The 21,302-nt window shown below is 37.3% G+C and overlaps 1 protein-coding gene across 2 annotated transcripts in view; it reads left to right on the forward strand.

Annotated features, from left to right (window-relative positions):
* Nucleotides 1-1,334: 1,334 nt before the first annotated feature.
* mpp2b (MAGUK p55 scaffold protein 2b) overlaps nucleotides 1,335-21,302 on the forward strand; it is a 51,054-nt gene continuing 31,086 nt past the window's right edge. The window contains exons 1-2 of one of the 2 annotated variants that reach the window (XM_065253626.2): nucleotides 1,335-1,662; nucleotides 12,848-12,925. In XM_065253626.2, coding sequence (XP_065109698.1) covers nucleotides 12,895-12,925 — 31 coding nt within the window. In that variant the 5' untranslated portion in view covers nucleotides 1,335-1,662; nucleotides 12,848-12,894. The remainder of the gene's footprint in view (nucleotides 1,663-12,847; nucleotides 12,926-21,302) is intronic. The other variant, XM_065253627.2, reaches the window with a different exon arrangement.

Below are 21,302 nucleotides of genomic sequence, written 5' to 3' on the forward strand. Positions count from 1 at the left end.
TCTCTATACATACACTTAAGTTAAGACATAACGAAATGTTTTATTAGAATAAGAATACTGTTGAGATTATTTTGTTTATTATATGTGCCCTGTCAAGAGCAGAAAGACTTTATGTACGCTTGCTTTGAGGAAGGCGTCTCTCCGATGTTCCCTATTGAGTGCCCTTAAACCCGCGCGCGCGCACACATATACGGAGGGGGCACAAACTGCGCACATAAACGCCCCACATACGTTTGTTTTTCATTACTCTATTCGCAAAATGTATGTTAATATACTACAGTATAAGACACAGTAGCGCAACTCTCTTTAAAGTTTACACATCCAAGAGTTCTGATCCGTCACAGCAGAACTACACATCTGTGCAACTGTGATTATACTGTAGTCTATGTCACCATTGCATTCTCATCCCATCTCATCAACAGTTTAATACTTACTCGCACATCCAAACGTAGTCAGAGAAGTGCCTCATCTTCTTTCCAATCGCATGAACGTTGCCAAACAGCAGTCGCATCCTCTCAATGAATCACTCAATTTGCATCAGTTATATGCGCAGGTTGATAAGAAATGAGCGGTTGCCGGTTACCCAGACAAATATTTTAATGATATTCGGGCCGCGGTCAGTCGGTCGGGTTTAAAAACTATTTTGAACAATTCCAGGCGGGTTAGTTGAAAATGTCGGTCGGGAGTGGGTTGTTTATACATTGACCCGCACATCACTGATTCGCATTGGCTACCCGCCAATGTGGCTGGTAGATTGACAGTGTTACCCGCCAATTGCAAAATCCACCCGCATTTGGCGCGTGGTCGGGTGTTAATTTCATGCCCTGAATGCGTTACTTTACTTGTTACTTCAGAAAAGTAATATTATTACATAATGCAAGTTACTTGTAATGCGTTACCCTCAACACTGTGTATTCGTTTCAAAATGGAGGGGTGAGCTGTGGACAGAGCCGTTGGTTGCAATTCGCAATCTCACCGCTAGATGCCACTAATATCTACACACGGCATCTTTAAATACAATGTAATTACCTTGACATATGATGAATAGTTATATTCATTGCAACATCACTTATTATTTAAGGTCTGTTTTAAAAGAAATAAGCAGGCATGCTGATATTTATATTACATACAATCTATAGGAAATAAATATTTCAGCGTTATAGCTTTGCTTTACGCACTTCATGAGAATGGGTTGTTAATGTAATAGTATGTAAAGGCAGAATGACTGCAGTATAAGGTGAATTGTTAAAGCAGTAAAGGCATTGTTGAATTCAGACAACACATCAGTCGTGATGTGGTGGGGTCCACAGAGAGGCGTGGAGTGTGCTGCCGCTTTAAGACTCACAGCATCTCAGTACAACAGAAGTGCGTCGCTGGCGGTCAGATACGCGATTTAAAGCAGACAGCAGAGCAACACAGACTGTTAAAATCTCCCTTGAGTTTTCACTTGATTATTTATTTAAAGAGCACATGAGCTAGTGAAAAGCGTTTCTGCGTGATAAAATTCTGCAATCTCTCGGACTCACTGGTTGCTGTGCTATCAGGTAAAAGCGGATGGATTAAACACGTTAATTCAGCGCTGATGATGGTAATGATGAGCACAGTCTGCAGGAACTGAAGAACGCACTCGACTCTTTAATTTCACCCTGTCACGCATTACAGGTGAGTCCACGCAAACCTCAATGCACGCGACGCGACAGATGCGAGTTACATACGGACTTAATTTCATGAAATAAATGTCACTGTAATACCATGTTGCTTTTTTAGTACCACAGAGTGCTACGTGGGTACCACCACGGTATACGAATATGTTAAATATTCAATACCAAGATATACATCAAGGCATCGTGGTATTACAATTTCATAAAGCATACGTCAGTGATGGTCAATCTTTAACAACAAAAAGTATTCCGTTTGTAAGATGAATTGTTGAATTTGACAGTTCACAGACAGCTCAGGTCTTTTTACCTTTTTACCTGTGTGATGTTTGTATTCATGAGATGGCTATTTCCACATCTTGAATCATAAAACAGGTCGGGTAAATGACAATGAATAAAACATATATGCAAGATTTATCGACTGAGGAAAAACGAAACAACAACAATTAAAAAGCACAATCCCTGAATGCTATTTAGTCCAGAGTTCAGTAACGAACACGATTTTTCCCCTGCAAAAATCGAGGCTTTCTTAAAGGCGTAGTTAATCCAAAAATGACAATTCTGTCATAATTTTCTCACTGTCATGTTGTTACAAACCTATATCAACTTCTTTTTTCTGATGAACACGAAGAAAGATATTTTGAGGAATGTTTGCAACCAAACCACTCATGAGCCCCATTGACTTACATAGTAGGAAAAAGTAATAACATGGATGTCAATGGGGCTCATGAACGGTTTTGTTAAAAACATTCCTCAACATATCTTCCTTTGTTTTTTCAGAAAATGAAATTTATACAGGTTTGTAACAACATGTGAGTGAGTAAATGATAACAGAATTGTCATTTTTAGGTGAACTATCACTTTAATCTATATGTGTGTGGATGTACATGTTGTCAAAATGCAAGAAATTTAAAGTGCACCTATTTCATTTCTAAAAACAATGTTATTTTCTGTATTTGGTACAATACTATGTGTTCACCTGGTTTATGGTTAAAAAACACATTATTTTCCACATACCGTACATTTTTGTAGCTCCAGATTTTACTGTCTTCCTGAAACGCACAGATTTAAAAAGCTCTGTGTCCCTGATTGGCCAGCAAAGCAAATCTGTACGTTGTGATTTGTATTCTTTCCCGAAGCTTGCTACGTTGTAATCGCATCACTAGAGCAAGATCCGGATTAGAGCTGGGCGAAAAAACAATATCAATATGTACCGTCGATACACATTTATCGAACAGTAGAAAAAAAACGTTCCATATTACGCCTATTAATGCATTGCTAAAACTGCATTGAACTACATTACATCGCCGTTCCAAGATCTTAAACAGCCTATATATGCCCTGATAAAGGAGCGTGCTGTGAGTGACAAGCAGAGAGTCAATGGCAAGTGTTGCTGTGGGGTTCAGTTGCGCCATCACCCTGTAACAGGAAAAGCACGAAAACGTGTAAAAATGAGTGCTGTGGCCGAGAAGATTGTCAAAAATAAAAGGAAATGTTAGCTCGCCAGTGTGGCAGTCCTTTGGTTTTTTGCATCTGATCAGCATCGGAACAATGTTGTATATAAGCTGTGCATACTTGTGGGCCGGGTACTTATTTTACGTGTCCGCCTCGTGTGTGCAGTGTTCGACGCATACGCAATACAAATTATTTCTTATTTAAATTAATACTCTACCAGGCCATACTGATTTGGCGACATTTACAGTACATTAAAAATTGTAGGTGAAGAAAAGTAGCCGATCCACCATTGCAAACAAAGTTAGAACAAACAACAAGAAACAAAGAACAGGAAGAGAGCGAGAGAGAGCATTTATAGAGTTTACACCAAATTCATCTTTATGTAAGATATATACTTTTTGGTACTGTTGAACTAAAATTGTTTATTGTTTGCCTTAAATTAAAACTTTTTTCTACTTGTCATTTTTTTAAAATCTTAATAAAATGTATCGGTAATGATCATTATCGAATGATATAACACTTTATATTGATGATATACATTTTAGCTCTATCGCCCAGCCCTAATCCTGATTGGTAAACGCGGCTCAAACATCCGCCAAAGTTCAGACTTTTCAACTCATGCAAATCACGATTTACATGCGTCAAATGTCCGAAATGCTCAATTCGTGCTGTGTCATTTGCTCGAATCGTGCCGCAGGATGTTTATTGCTTCTTTGCATTGACTTAATCACTTGCGCTTAACGCGTCATTCGCGTCTGGTGTGAATGCACCATTAGAATGTTTGTAAACCAAAATTATGCAAATGATGATATAAATGTAATCATTTAAAAAAAATGATTTTAATACTTTCTATTATCATTTTATTTGATCTCTGGTTATGTTGTGAGACAGATAAATCTGGCAGTATCATGTGAATGACCTCTTATTTTACCATACTGTGAGGGCGAGTCATCACCTGTTCAACTCTCTGGCTCTTTCCTCTGTCTCATTCATAAACATGTTGTGACCTCTCTGTTTATTCCACACTGTGCATGACAGCTTTACCCACATGTGCAGCTCATGGGACCGTTTCCATGAAAACCAGTGATGTAGTCAGTGCACACGATAAAGAGATGTGACAGTGTATGACAGCGAAGCACCATTGATCGATTGTAGAAATCCTCAGATAGTTTAGGATGTGTCATTGACTTTAAAATCTTAATTTGCTTTGAGAATCTGCTATTCATTCATATATTAGTTAATAAATAGTTGGTAAATAGTGAGTGAGTTTAATAGGAACAGGTCATGAACAGGTTTTTGGTCGTTTTGGTTTTTGGCAGTGTTTCATGCACCAGGTGTGCACAGTGCTTTATAAACTGACCTTTCAAAGACACACAATAGCTGCAGACGAAAACATCCCTCTTATAATTATCCGTGTGTGTGTGTGACCGTGAAGGTTTCTGAAAGATGACCACAGATTTTCCAGTAAATCTCATCTGGTTGCTGGAATAATGCACAGGTACTTAATAAAAAAAAACATCAATTAACATTTCTGAATGACCTGCCTGAATGCAGAACACTGTTAACAAGATTTACTCTGTAATTTTCTAGTCCTTTTGGTCCATTCAAATACCCTATAGTAAAAGCTCTTGGGATTTGGTTTGTTGCTAGGCAACCGTCGCTGCAGCTGCGCAGTCGGAGATCTAACGCTACACTACAGTTAGTGCTGACCTCCCATTGTCATCTGCCGCCCTGACTGCTTTTGTTTAAGTTAATTGAGCTTGTGTGAGTCTGTATGTGTATCCTAAACACAGCTGTTTAAAACGGTATTAATATTCACTAGAACCCAGAGAAAACTAGACTTTAATAAATTGTCAAGAAAATTGTCAGGGAGCTGTGTGGTTGATGGGAAATTCTGGGTGGGCGTTTAATGAACCCTGGCCACCTTCAAGTATTTATTAAAAGTGTGATATGCTTCAATGTGAGTGTATGGGACTTTTTACTCTATGAAGAAGCCAAGTCCTAGTACACACATCCTTAACAAGTCTCACGTCTTATCCACTCACAAATGTGGGGACGTTGATTTGTTTAAATGTTTAACCTCAATTATGGGCAATTTTAGTAGTAATGCTACTAAATGGTCTTATTTTCTATTGCTGTATAATTTAGCAGTATTGTGTTTGTCTATCCTGGTAAATGCTTTGAGTACTGAACGGTTCATTAGACGGTGCATTTAGACTTTTTAAGTATATTTGTTTAAGATTGTCTTGTTATGTCTAATCAGCTGCCGTTTTATTTGATGTTTCAGATTGAGAATTACACAAATTCAGCCTTTTCAACAATACCACAGTAAATTGTGCTTTAATTAGCCTACACCAGGATTAGTTATCATAATTGCTCTCTCTTTATCTTATTTTACAAATGTAATAATTTTTTTAACTTTATGTTTAACTACTTTATTAGATATTATATTACATTTGAAATATTAGACCTAGAAGTTTCACTGTAATCAAATGTTTTTAAATGCACAGACGTGGTTCTTGATGCTGATTGGTCACCTCAGTATTCCTGCCATGTAATATAAAAACATTCAGCAATGGGTGCTGCCAATGTCCATAATGCACCCCAAACACCAAATGTAAATAAAAATCAAATTGAATAAGTAAATAACCAGTTGGCTGGTAAATTTGATTAGGAACTGCAATATAACATTAAATTGTAAGAATGATTTTTAGATCCTCACTGATGTAGGTGATGTGAAAATTATCACAGCTTGTGCGTCTTTTTTTGTGACTCATTTGTTAAACATTAAAGTGCCAGTCAGATCCAATTTCTAAGTTTCCAAATATTATTTAGGAGTCCCCCACACTGCAGGTTTAAATGCATGCAAGGTCCAAAACACATTCTCAAAATAAATGTTGTATAATATTACAGTACCTCATTTCTCAGAGATCCCCAAATGATTTGTGCAATGCCGTTCAAAGATTCAATCTGCCTAAACCCCATCTTTCTGTTTGTAACTGCAACATTAGACTTTGAAAACCGACATTATTACACATCATTAATCCAAGTAATAAAAATGACAGACACTAACATTTTCACTCTCATGTTAGCACATAAGTAAACTGGGCCCACAGCTAAACAGTAAACAATAGGTCGACTGCAACATATGCTAGGCTAGTGCTATGGTGACTTACTGATAAGACATTACAGTAAACTAGACAATCAAGACACTCTGGAGAAACTAAACACATAATGTAATAATCATACTTATGGGTTGCGGTTAGGAGACGCATGTTGGTCCAAATAAAATGGGTACTGAACCATCTTTCATGGATTGGAGAAGCAATCGTCAGTAAAATGACATGAGCACAAACATTTTTTTGGTAACGTTACTCCAGGGAACAATTCAATTTTGCAATAATTAGGGATAATTAAAAAGTCTATGGACAAAAAATTATTGGCTTTTTGGCAAGGGAACCAGTGTCCCACTAACTTCCCGGTTGGTCTACCAAAATGCTTTATCCCTGCGGCACTCTGTTGACCGTTGTGATCTCCCCCATTCAAAGTAATAGCAGTGACAAACCTTGGGTAAAATATCTTTGGCGTGAAAAAGGATGCTTCAAGCGCATTACCCAGTGCCCGGGAGGCGCATAAGCATAAAAGGACAGGATGATTTAAAAGCATCATTCTGCTTATAACACAGTTTCTCATACCTTATTTGTTTAATTGAAACCATAACCCCACATTCTTCTGCTCAGTAATTGCCATCTTGCTGGACATTAGGCTATAATTATTATTTAATGCAACCTCTTGTTGTTGCTATGGTGAACCGGCACAAAGCAGAAAAGAAAAAAGGAAAATGGCACATGTGTGAATGAGAGGCGCTTAAGGTTGTCTTGGTTACAACCATTTTTCCAATGTAAGGTAATGAGAAGCTCGACCTGTGGGAACTGAATAGAGCTATTTTTAGCTCAGATTCTTAAGGACCTGTGGATTAATGCCTGTTTTGAATTTTGTTTTTCAGTGTACAGAATTGAAATCATACTTGTGAAATAAGTCCCTTATGATTGTTACAGAGCATGTGCAAAGTGTTGAGGTTAAATTACATTCAGCTGAAATGGCAAGTTTAGACATTGTCTGTTTGTGATAGTATGATAGTCCAAACTCAACCTTTAAAAAGTAAAATTAGAGAGTAGTGGGGCCAAGAAATCAGACAGTTTATATACAGGCGCACAAACAATAGAGGACATGGTTAAAAAGAAAATATGAGTTTTTGTGAATACAGCTTAGCTCTGTGTTAGGTCCTCAAGTCTGAAACCACTGTAAAGCTCCGACACTGCAGATGGCAATGGTGAGGAACAAGTAACAGATGAAGTAGCTTTGCTTTTCCTGTAATAAAATGAAAGCATGTTCTCTTTAATGTTCTTGATATTCTTCCTCTACTGGAGGGATGGGCAACTTTGGTCCTGTAGGGCCGGTGTCCTGCAGAGTTTAGCTCCAACTTGCCTTAGCACACCTGCCTAAAAGTTTCTAGTATACCTAGTAAGACCTTAATTGGCTGCTTCAGGTGTGTTTCATTATGGTTGGAGCTAAACTCTGCAGGACACCGGACCTTCAGTGTTTGTTTTGGTTAAGATAAAGATAAGAGGCATAAAAGTCAATTTTTTTATCTTATGTTTTTTTTTCGATTTCTAAGTTGGGTGTGTAAGTCACCAAATCTAACCTTATATTATTTTAATCACTTTCTTGTTACCTAAAACATAACACTATTTTGAAACATGTCAGCAACTCCTAGTAACTGATAGCTGGGATTGAACATTTTTACACAGCGGGGTTAGTTGTCACAAAGTGTAAAACTAGTCTAAAGTCAGTGACGCGTTGCGCGTGGTTCATTATGCTATTTTAAGTGCGTATATACTCAGGAATACAATGATAATGAAATGAAAACAAAGTAAACACTATTCATCAAAATGATAACTGTTAATACAATATCAGGGGAAATAACTCACATTTATGATTTTTAAAATCCATTGTTAAAATGTTTCTCATATTGTTAATTTTTACACATTTTTAGAACAGGAAATATTTAGTTTATTTACCAATAATATATTGTTGTAACTTGGAACAAGACATTTTATGTTCAGTGAATGAAAAATTTAAATAGCCTGTTCAGCAATCTTATGTAGATTTAACTTAAAGTTACTTGTTTGTTTAACAAGGCAAAATTGTAATTTTAGGGCAGCGAGTTATCATATGTTTTTTAAGTTGAATCAACCTGTCTGTCTGTTTCACTTTTGCTTTGGTATGTTAGATGAGATTACAAAATGTGTTTTCAATTAGATTAAGTAGGTGAAATATTTAAATAATTCAACTGGATTGTGGGCTAAAGGTACATGAGCCTTTGTGTAGTAAGAAAGTTTGTTTTTAATTCATGTTAACTTCAACTAACAGATCTTGGGCCCTATTTTAACGATCTGAAACGCAAGTGCGAAGCGCAATGCGCAAGTGAGTTTGTGGGTGGATCTTGGGCGCTGTTGCTATTTTCCACGGCGTGAGAAATAACTTTTGCGCCAGGCGCAAATCAATAAGGGCTTGGTCTGAAGTAGGTTCATTATTCATAGGTGTGGTTTGGGCATAACGTCAAATAAACCAATCAGAACGCTATCCAACATTCCCTTTAACAAAAGGGCGCAAGTTCCATGGCGGGTTGCTATTATTATGACGGATTTACCAGGCGTACGCCAGGAGCGGTTTACAGCCGAGGAGACCCACGTTCTTGTAAGAGCAGTCAAAGACTAAGAAGTTGTTTTGCATGGGGATAGGAGAAACCCGCCCAAATCAGCGTAGGTTAAACAGGCGTGAGAGGAAATCAAGTATATATCGCTGCAGCCCGGAGACTGCAGGTGGGAGGACCTTATGCCGCAAGTGGGAGGAGCTTATGCCGCAAGTAGGAGGGATTTCAGAAATGTGCAAGTAGGAGGAGTTTACGCTTCAAATGGGACGGTGGTGAATCCTCTGGAAGTTTGTAAAGCCCACTTGCGGCTAGAGATCCACCCACTTGCTGCTAACCCACCTATTTGCAGCTGGCTCCGACCTCCGTTTATACCCCTTTCGAGGAAATAACCACAGTCTTATCAGCTGGCATCCCCATCGTTGCGCCAAGCAATCCCAAGCTTGCCAGCATAAATCGGGCACGCCGTGTAACGGGAGGTGGATCTGCTTCTACACAGACGCCAGCAGAGGACATCGCTGCGTCCAACCTCACCGCTGAAAGAGTTTGGGGGCTTTGAAATCGGACCCAAGAAACGCAACCAAGGTCCAACCCCAAAGTACTCTTACAAATCAAGTTCATATACATTAGGTTTCTTATGAAAACATTTTAATTATTATTTACATAAAATAAACGTAATACAGCCACACAACAAACTTATGAAAATATTTTAATCGTTATTTGCATGAGACTTTTTTAACGCAGCCACACAATAAATAAAAACTATCACCACAATGCTCACCACTATGATTCCCCTTATCTTGTGTATTAATATTTTTAAGTGTAACAATTTATGATTTGCAAAAATAACTGTTGCATCTGTGTAGATTAGATGCAAAGTGTATGCGCGTTGTGCACGCTATACATTATGGTCAAGCATGCGCCCTTAAAATAGCATAATGAACAACGCGCAACGCGCCACTGACTTTAAACTTTTTTTTTCTGGTCAGTGGCGCAATTGTTTTTTGAAACTGCAAAATAGCATTAGGGATGGTTTGCGCCGGAACACGCCTCTGTTTTTGCGCTGAACCGCTCAGGGAGCGCAAGTTCATTCCCTAGTTTGCCGACGTGCGTTTGTGGAGGGAAAAACCCGCTGTTCGCCGGTGCAAAATACGAATGATACATGCGTCACTGACAAAGTCAATTGCGCTGGTTGCAAGATAGGGCCCATTGTGTTTAAGCCTTTTTATCAATAATTTTTCTATAGTGGCATTTATTAGTTAGATGGTTGAGGCTTTTTAGGAATGAATGGAGCACACCAGGAGGTACCCTGTGTTTTCTCTGTTGTTTTCTAGACCTTTCAGTAAGAAATAGATGCTTTTCTGGTCATACAGAGATACCATTTTCTTTATCAATCCTGTTTCAGTAACACACATGGATGCGTGTACAGCTGTGTTGAGGCTTCTGTACTTACAGGAGGAGTTGATTACTGGGTTCTGTGCCGTTGAAGGAAGCAGATGTCACAACAGACATGATAGAGAAAGAGATAGAGAGAGTAACAGAGATCACTCGGTGGTTGTAACTATGAATAGCACACCACCATACTTCTCTTAGAGTTAGAATGCATTTGTAATAGAGAAACCAAAACAGTGTAGTATACTCTAATGATATAGATCATGACCTTGTCAAAATGTCCAGTATACAAGGGAGCGCAACACAATATCCCACAATGCACTGTACTCTAGTTGACCTTACATGTCCATTGATAGACTTCCGAAATTGATCTTTTTTAAACAAAAGCGATTATATAAAGTAAACTGTTTTGACTCATAAACTCATTTTGAGTTTTAGCATGTTAGCATTATTATGTCATTTTCAAAATAGAGCAACAGACACTGCTCAGAATCTAGAGTATACTTTATGTAGCATAGAACAGAGGTTCTCAAACTGGGGGCCACGAGATGTTGCAGGGGCCCCCAGTTTATGACATTTTATAAAATACATTTATTTATTAGTAAATAAACCTCAGAAAAATAACAGCACTACATTGAATAATTTATTATGTTTTGTTTAATTAAAATTTAAAACAGATTAACAAATAAACACAATTTCACAAATTAATGCTGAGTTGTATTTGTGAATTGAAAAACATATTTTTAAATATTTTTGTTTGCATGACATAATAAATACTTTAATTTATTATATATTTATGTTAGAATTTTTTTTTTGTGAAGCTTATTTATTTGTTAATCTCAGTTTTACTTGTAGATGACATTTTTCTGTGTAATTCTTCTTACGTTTATTTTCTGATTAATTTAGCAATATAAAACTACAGTATAAAAACTCTTACCACATAAACTTATTTGGATTTTCATTCAAAAGTTCAAATAGCCTACAGATTAATTGCATTATGAAACATAGACACAGAATTTAAAAAAGTAGTTGTGGGTTTGTTTGTTTTGGGAAACTTTATTTACATTTTGATTTGTTTTTTATTAATATTGCACCTGAATTTCAATGTTAGTCAGATTCTGTCCCCAGTGCATTTGTATTCCTGATTGTATTCCCAGGTTTGACATTAAATTAAGCAGACTGTGAAAGGGCATTGGAGCGTTTACAAATGCTTACTCAAGGTGTCTCTCTCTCTCTCTCTCTCTTTCTCTCTCTCTCTCTCTCTCTCTCTCTCTCTCTCTTTCTCTCTCTCTCTCTCTCTCTCTCTCTCTCTCTCTCTCTCTCTCTCTCTCTCTCTCTCTCTCTTCTCTCTCTCTCTCTCTCTCTCGACACAGATACAAACACACACACACACACACACACACACACATGTTGGTGTATGTGGTTTACGAGGACATCTCCATAGACGCAATGCATTTTATACTGTCCAAACTGTTATATTCTATTCCCCTTACCTACCCCAGTCCCTAACCCCAATGTCACAAAAACCTGTTGCCAGTCTTTAATCTATGAAAAACTACCATTTAGTATGTTTTTTTAGCTTTTCCGTTTATGGGGACACTGTCTGTGTCCCCGTAAACCACCTTTATAGCATAATAAACATGTCATTATACACTATTCATGTCCTTGTAAACCACATAGACCAACCCAGACACACACACATTCAAGTTGAGTTAAAGCCTTGCTGAGATGCAAATTTGAACAGTTTCAGTCAGAGCTTTATGTTTCGCTGTGTTTACCTTTTAATTTCTCCACTAAGAAGTGTAGGCTGTAAAGGGGATGCCATTTGTTTATAAATAATTATATATGATTATTTCTAATATGTTTATATGATGTTGTTATAACATCACACATTTATTTTTCCATTAAAGGGGTTATGTGTTTTTTTTTCATGCGTTTTTATTACTCTACGTTTCCCTGTGTAAAAGTGTTTGGCCTTGCTAGGTGTCCCGTCCACTTCTATGGTTGACAGCCTACATGCTGCTGCTAGCCTGCTACTACAACAGTTGTAGGACAAATGCAGCTTCTCAAACGGTCTTTTTAAACACATTGTGTGTTTATTCATGTCACAGACACCCAAACAATCTCACAAGCACAACGATAAGGGTTTCTAACACACAGAAGCATATAAATGGATCACTAACAAACACAGACATATCGTTCTCAGCTAGAAGTATTTTTCCTCTTGTAAACAGAAAATTGCACCATTGATAATGCCCTTACTGCCACCCGCTATAAACATAGATAAATAAATAAAATACCAACGTCTTTCTTGTGTATATTATCAGATCTTTCAGATAAATGGATCATTACTGATTATAAAATAGTATTTAAATTCAATATGTAACTTACAGTGGATTCTTGTTTAGGCCAAAACAATTGGCACAGCTTTGCGCTGATATAGTCTGACATAGCCTTCATACTCAAGGTCTAAAAACCATGACCGCTTTGAATCACCAAGGACCGCACAAGAGGTAAAAAAACCAAGACTGAAATGTATAGTAATGTATAGTAAGGTATCTTCAGGTGGACTTCAGGTTAAAGTTGTTTTTCCACATGGAAACTCTTTCTCTCTCTCTTCTCTCCCCAGCTGGCCACAAACACATTTGGTACGTACGGACGCTGAAGACAACAAAAATGCCTGTGGCATCTGCCAGTTCTGACTCGGGTAAGAAGTGCAGTATTAATAATTTATTAAACAGTCTTCTAAAGACTTATATAGTAAAACAATGAGCAATGACTATAAGAAGCGAAAAGCCATTCTTAGAGAAATCTCACAGTAAACAGAAATGAAAAGTTTGTGCTGCACTGTACAGTTAAAACAGCTCAGCTTACACATGTAACCATGGTTCCCTGAGAATGGAACGAGACACTGTGTCACCGAAGCTACCCAGGTCCTTTAAGACATCTGTCTGGTATTCCCCAGCCTCTACACTCATAATGTCAACCTCCTCGGAGGAAAATAGATGGGGGACCACGCTTCAGCTACAGGCAAATGAAGCCCTATTGCAGACTTCCATATTTATAGACTTTACCACTGAACAACATACACACATGCTTGCTGAGGCACAAAAAGCTGAAGCCAGATTTTCTGGGTGCACTTTTGTAGCTTCGTGGTTCCTACATCACCTATTCCTATTCCTACATCCTACATAATAATTGGACTGATTTCACATGCAAAGGGGGTTTCCATATAGCTTCAGTGATGCAGCACCACTTCCCTTAAAAGGGGAACGTAATTCACCTCTGCAAGTCAAATAATTATTTAGTTGGCAGTACATTTTTCTTTATTATGTGTAATATTACAGACACTAAAAGGATTTTCAGATTTTTGTGCATATCGACAACAATTTGTGTTAAAAATTTTTTTTTTTGATGAACTCATTATTTGTGTGAATAACAAATGGCAGTGGTCTGGAGAATATCACACTTGTTTGTTACCCAGATGTCACTCCAGGGATTTAAACTTACTGAAATGCTATTTTAAGCTACATGTAATCTTTCATTTTCCACAACTAGCAGCCACAATGGACATACAGGTCTTGAGTAAAACATCATATGCCATTGTTCAGCCAAAAATGTCCAAAGCCGTCCAAACTTTTCACTCAGAAAATGTTAGATTCTTAAAAATAAAGGTGCTTCACGATGCCATATGCGGACCATTTTTGGTGAAATGGTTTCATGAAAAAACCTTAAGTAAGGGATAATATATCGACAGCAGGTTGTTATTGCAGAAATAATCCCAGACAGTGTGATCAGGACCCGATGAGAAGCGGAGGGTCTTGTATCACACTGAAGGGGTTTATTTCGCTATAACAACCTACTGCCTGTATATTATCCCGGTTATTACACAGCTATTTACCTCATAAGTAAGGTAAGAAACATATAACATTGATTTAATTGATTTTATTTGCTCATTTTTAATGAATGCAGACCTTCCGCGAGGTTTATTTTCAGTTTTAAGATAAGACATTCAAATGTCACAACTATTTGGTTTAATCATTTGTAAATATAATGTCATAAAATATTATTGAAAGACAAATGTATATTTCGTTTTTGTGTTTTAATAATCCTTACCTGTCAAAATGATATACAGCCTTGTGTTATTAGTTTCAGGCGCTTGTTATCTCGGAATTACAGACCTTGGAATGTCCCGACTTGCCAATCAGAATTAAACATTTTAGAGTGCAGTCTAATAACTTCCGATAAATATCCATAAAGAACATTTGGCTGAATAGTTCTTTGAGGAACCAAAATAACTCTCTTCTAAGGCATCACTGTGAAGCACCTTTTAACCTTTTTGAGTGTATGCATAACATAATAACTGGGGCACAATATTTACATATATTTTTGTTAAATTATATATTTCCATCTTAATTAGATTTTAGCTAAAGCAATGAGGACAGGACATTTTGCCAGAGGTGTGACTTTTATTTTGTTGGTTCATGCTTGGTGGCTCCACCCACAGTAGGGTTGCCAAAGTTCTCAATCTAAAATACAGGACAAAAGATTGCCTGCCACAGCAGTGCGGATATGGTTTTGTCTATACATTGTATTTAAGCCATTTGTCAAAATGATAGCTAATCTCCTAATTAAATATTAATTTATAACTCTTATGCCTTGGCAACAGGTTTATTAATAGCTTGTTAATTTACAGCAGGTACTTTTAACACAGTTCTTTAATTACCATTACCTTTAATATCTGTCTAAAAAACACTTGTGACTCCTGCACTAAGGGTTAAAAAGTGTTATCCTCTTCATGTTAATCTTACGTGTGATAAACTAACATTCTGTTAGAACATTAAATACTTCAATTAAAACCGCGTACAATCTGTAAAACACAAGAGTGAGACTGAGGCGCTTTAGGCAGGTCTCTGGATCAGCAATCTCTTCTGAATTGAGACGAACTTTGTAAATAAGCAGATCTCATAAATGCACAAACAGCTTAATAACGCACTATATAAAAACATGAAATCTTATTATTTTACCCTCTTAAACATATACTGATTGTGATTGGATGAAAGGTGTCAGAGATTATTCTCAAGTGTCGTGATCAGCGCTGCTGCTGCTGCTTGTGGCGCTGCAACTACTAACAGGTGGATGACTTTAAAGGACCACAAGAGCATTTCGATAGCAGTCTCCTCTGTATGATTTCTCGAATCGCTCTCGCTGGATTTTGATGTTATCTGCTGCTCGGTTCTTGTGATGCCACATAAAGTCAAACAAGCCTGTTATCAGTCACTGATCAGCATAGCAGTCAAAAAACGCTATGCGAGATGTCCTGTACGTGACAAATAGGCTCGAAATACGGGACGTCCTGGCTAATACGGGACAGTTGGCAACCCTAGCCCACAGTACATTTTGTTGATCCTAAATGTATAACTTTACAAAGCTATTAAACATCAAATATTTTTCATGTAATTAGGTTGATGTCACAGTGTTTAGGGTTCAGTGTAGACAGGATAGTTGTTTCTTAATAGTGTTAGATGAATTTGACACTTTTTGATGAGGCCTTTTCAGAATCATAACAGCAACTCTGTTACCTTTAAATGTTTGATCCCAGTGGCAGAGCCTTACTTAGGTCCAGTCATAACACAGAGCACATTTATGATATTTAAGGGACAAGGGGTGGCCGGTGACTTCCTTTTTTGAGGTTGCTTGATGCGAAGCTCGTCACAACCGGGTGTGCCTCATACATCTTGAAAAGTGAAGCCGCTGTCTCTTTGATCGCCCCCTGGTAGTTGGCTGCAGTACAAGTTATAAACCCCACCCTCTCCATTCAAACGAACAGGACTCGGCTCTAAATAATAAATTATTTACACTTCCAATAAAATTTTCTGAAAGATAGCTTTGGTCATGTAAGTTAGTGGTTATCACGCTGATATATGTTTCATTTTAGTAATTTGATGCTATAGGAACGGGGCATGTCATTATGCTAGCTTTTGGGCAGAAGTTTGATACAGCGCCTCTGGCTCCACGGACGATTCCTTCTGCGCAAGTTTGGCTCCAAATTACGTTTTTACGTAACATGGCAGCGCCCATGGGTGGACATTTTTGGCTTCAATTTATTACAATGGAAGGAAGCGACGTTGCGTCGTCCATTTTTTTTACAGTCTATGGTCACAACATGTATTTAGCTCGTCATTTGTGTTTTATCGCAAACAAGGGACCCTCACGTTTGCTAGATACTAGCTTAATCTCATGTATAATCAGAGTTTAGTGTTAAGTTAGTGTCTTGCAAGTATTTTGTGAACGCGAGCATCTTTTTTATCATAAACCCTTTAACGCGTGAGCAGCAGGCACGTATTTTGACATGATGCATGATGCACATGGTTCACATGACACATATTTTGACATGACGAGCCACACACATGATAGTCCGAACACATTTTTTGAATTCCCGCCCCTTGGAAGAGAAGTCACCAGGCCGCCACTGGCAGAGACTGTAGTTACAACTGTGACTTTGGCAGATTATTACACAGTTAAAGTCACATTGAGACAGACAGACATCAGGAGTTGTCAGGGATTCTGTGCATCTCAAATCTGTGCTGTCAAAGTTGAATGATGATAGGAGGCAATGTAAGGATATAGAGAAAGAACAAGGTATTCTGAAGTGTTACAAACACAAAGATGACCAGTACAATAGAAAAAAATGAAAGATCTATGAAAAACAAGTACGAGAAAATAAGGTGGTGGTGGGGGGTATAGTGATTGACGTCAAAGAGGTGGAAAAAGAGAAGAAATAGAAAAAAGAGGATTGAGTGCCAGAAAGATAGAAACAGGTTTGAGAGAGAGAGAGACTGTCTTTGGAGGATCAGGATGAAAGGTAAGAGGAAAATAAGTTGAGCCTGAGAAATCTTCTGATTCCATTGTGCAATTATAATGTGTGATTGATTAATCCTTTAGTCTTTAATTGTGTTTTTGCAGTTGTGATCAATACAGTTGTATCTTCAGTCATCATAGACTAATAAAGTATTAGTCAGTAATATATAGTGCAGAAAGACTTGCGTGTTTTTCTCTCAAGTATACGTTTTCTATAGTCTGCTCGTGTGAAATACTCCATCATGATGGCTAGATGTTGTATTTGGTTGCCTTGCTTTTTAGTTGGGGTTCAGAATAATTGCAGTGTGTTATAATGGGGATCTGTGGTATAGTGGATGATTGTTAGGGCTTTTTAGGTGGTTATAAGGGTGGTTATTAGGGTTTATATACTGTGTTCTGGATGAAGCCAAAACTCAAGTCTCCAAAAACTTCTGGTGGTTCCTATTTCGATCATCTGACAGGACAAATATAGTGGTAACTTACTCTGGCTCACACTTATTTAACTGCCTTTCAGCAGGTAAATGAGAATGTAACATCATCTTAAGGTTACAATTTGTCATTATGATTACAGGCCAAAATGGATTAGGCTATAAAAACATTATAGTGCCTTATAAATGCTGTTATAATGCATCACATGCTTGTGTTTGTTATTTGAAGAGAAGTGTAGACAGGAAAGGGCACACTGAATCTGAGGTGACAAACCAGAGTCCAATTAGCTTTGAGAGAGAGAGAGAGAGAGAGAGAGAGAGAGAGAGAGAGAGAGAGAGAGAGAGAGAGAGAGAGAGAGAGAGAGAGAGAGAGAGTCTGGCAACTCCATCTTTTAAAAGTAGAATTTATTGCATCTCTCCATTAAAATATGAAAATATGTCTGCAGTTTTCTCAGAGCAGCAGGAACTGTTCTCTTGGTTATAAAGCTTTAAGGATCACCCATAAAACGCTTTTTGCTTAAAGATATAAATTGTGATAGCCTATAAACTGCGTAGGGTGTAAATGGCTATTGGGGTTGAAGCATTATGTAGAGGGCAAAGTGCAAGAAAACTGGAAAAGTAAGCAAAACAGAATGAAAACAACTATAAAAGCTAATTAACATATAAAGAAGGTCCTTCAAAACCCATGAGGGGGTTTGAATGATGTAATTAGACTGTTTGATGCCGTGAAAAAGAAATAGGATGGGTCAGGGTTTAAATTACGGTAGTAATAATTAGGGCTTTAGGGAATGAACAGTTTACAAAATAATTAACTTGAGTTTTAACACACTGTTCATACACCAAAGTACATGAAATAATTTGATTTCTTGATGTGAGGCCTATATCGGTAAGGTTTTAGGGTTTGTATTTAATTGGATAAATACTTGGATATATTTCTTCTCAGAAATAGCAAATACGATTATATCAGTGCAATAGCTACAAGCCACAAGACTGGAAATGACTTGTACTAAATGTGTGATGAGATCCTGAATAATATTAAAATATTAATTATTATTATGAGGAATAATCAGTCACAGAACTTGATGAAGAACAAATGAAAGATTAGAATAATAGAAAACAACTGCACACCCTCATAAGAAAAGAAAAATCACTGATGAAATCTCTTTGATTTTGCAAGTATTGCTACTAGACATCAATAAGATGAAATCATTGACAGAAAATGGAGACTTTTGTTTAAATCTCTTTCATTTCAGATATTTCTCATGTGGAAAAAGATTTCTATCTTACACGGGGCGTCATGCACCATTTTTTTAAGGGGGCACAGTGTGCACAGCACACAGCTCACAGAAATGTGTGCATACACAGACATTAAACGAAATATTATATAGCTTTCAGTCTTTTCCATGGCACTTACAATAGACAAACACAATGTGCAAATTTGTGCATTTTGTTTTTCTTCAGTCTGTGGTGGATTTACTTCAATGCTTAGAGGTCATTGTCCTGCTGCATTAATCAACTTCTACTGAGCTTCAACTGAAGGACAGCCACCCTGACATTATCCTGTAGGATATTTTGTTAAACTTGGGAATTCATTTTGCCCTCGATGATGGCAAATGGTCCAGGCCCTGAGGCAGCAAAGCATGCCCAAATCATGATTTTCCATCCACCATAAGCTGTGCCCTTTTTGCGCCATAATAATTTTCCTGAACAATTCAACTTTTGTTTCATCAGTCCATAAAATATTTTCTCAAGGTGTTTTCTGGCAAACTTTAATCTCACAGCAATGTTTTTCGGCAGAGTAGCGGCCTTCTCTGTAGTGTTCTGCCATACACACTGTGTCAGTTCAAAGACTTGCGTATGGTAGACTCATGAACCGAGATGTGTGCTTGTTGCAATGATGTCTTTAAGCATTTAGCTGTTACATGTGTTACATTCTGTACTTCATTGAGTATCCTGCGTGTGCCTTAGGAGTCATCTTGGCTGTGCACTAGAAAGGGTAGCTACAGTATCAAACTGTCTCCATTTATAGACACTTTGTCTAACTGTCGACTGATGAATGTCTTAACATTTTGAGATTGTTTTGTATCCCTTTTCAGCCTTATATAGTGCAACTCTTGTTTGGATATCTTTAGAGAGGCATGGTTCATAAGAGCTGATACTTCTTAAGGACAGCAATTTTAAAGGTTTGAGTGTCTTTTAATCAATTAAAGTGACACTAAACCACACATTAAACTCATTTTATAAAGTGGACTCCAGCTTGCCAGCTTTAGACACAAATTAGCTTTCATTAAAATAATTTGTCTATGTGTTCACTTACATTTTCCTCCAGCACTATGAATGTTTAATGGGTGTTTTAAAAAAAGACACAAGAAACTAGAATTATTTGTGTGTTGTCAGCTTATAAACATTGTGTTTGTTTATTGTTGTAAGCTAGATGAGGATCAGAACACATTTTACAGCAAATCACAGTAGAAAACCTAGGGGTTCACATACTTTTTCTTGCCACTGTATAGTGTTCAATCCACAGAAATAGCTCAAATTAAAACAAGTGAAGCCTTATTTTAAACATAAAGTTAAATGCCCCCCCCAATGGCGTCACTGATTGTCACAAACTAAGCTCAAATTTTACATTTGTCTGCAATTAAAGGTTAATATTATTGAAAATTTTAATTTGAACCAAAACATTTCTCATCAGATTTGCCAAATCTAGATTATTGTATATAAACAATCTACATTAACTTTACAGCTTCATTCTCTTGATGTATTTTAACATTGTCACATTTGTTTGTATTTGTAATTTCTCCTTAGTAATTAACGACAAACATCTGAGACTACAACATCTGAGCCACTCAGTATAATACAATTTCCTTCTGACAATTTAAATAAAACTGAAAATGTAAGATGATTCAGTTTAAGTTAAGCAGTAAACAGAGTTTGACTGAACATCTTAACATCAAAAGTTTAAATTCTGAGAGTGAAAAAAAACCTTCAACTCTTTATTGTCAATGAGTACGTTTACATGCAGAATAAGCGGATAACTATTAAAAATCTTGCGTTTACATGCAAATCAATAAGCCGGCTATGCAGTCAACTGCGTTTACATGGGACTTGGAGAATTATCAGTTTTCTCGCAGGCAGTGACGTCACCACCTCTAGTACATAATAGTCGATCAAAAAGCCGACGGCATATCTGTCTTAAGCTTTATTGTTGTATCTCTTCTCGTGTCTGCAGAACCAGTAAATGTAACATAAGCTTCTATTTTAACAGTATCTCTGCCAACTGCTTTAGTCGAGTGGAGACTTTTATGCATTACTTAGCACTTACTTCCGCGTGTGACGTTTATCTTTCATACGCGGAGACATGCGCACATGGACAAAACCGTGAGAAAGCGGGTTAAGGTGTTTACATGCCACGCGAAATCGCCGTAATGAGCAAAAAACTACCTGTGCCGATCAGTTTTTGCTTACGCCGTTTATGGGCTTTCCCCGATTAAAGAAAACAGTTTTACGTGTTTACATGACCCCACGTGTTATCAGTTTATTAAGCATAATCGGCATAAGACTGTGCATGTAAACGCACTCAATGTTACTCTTAAGGAATTCCTAAGGTTTCTGCTAGTCCTCTGATCTTATTGGACAAGCAGATGGTTAGAGAATGCTGATATTACTATAACAGCATTGGGATGCTTCAGTATTTGTATGAATTTTCCGGTCTGTTTTTGAAATGGTTTAGAAATTGTTGATGCTACTTACATTCTTTCTTGCAGTCTTTAGTATTTGCATTTTGATAAAAGA

This window comes from Paramisgurnus dabryanus, chromosome 1, assembly GCF_030506205.2.
Source record: "Paramisgurnus dabryanus chromosome 1, PD_genome_1.1, whole genome shotgun sequence".
NCBI classification, from domain to species: Eukaryota; Metazoa; Chordata; class Actinopteri; order Cypriniformes; family Cobitidae; genus Paramisgurnus; species Paramisgurnus dabryanus.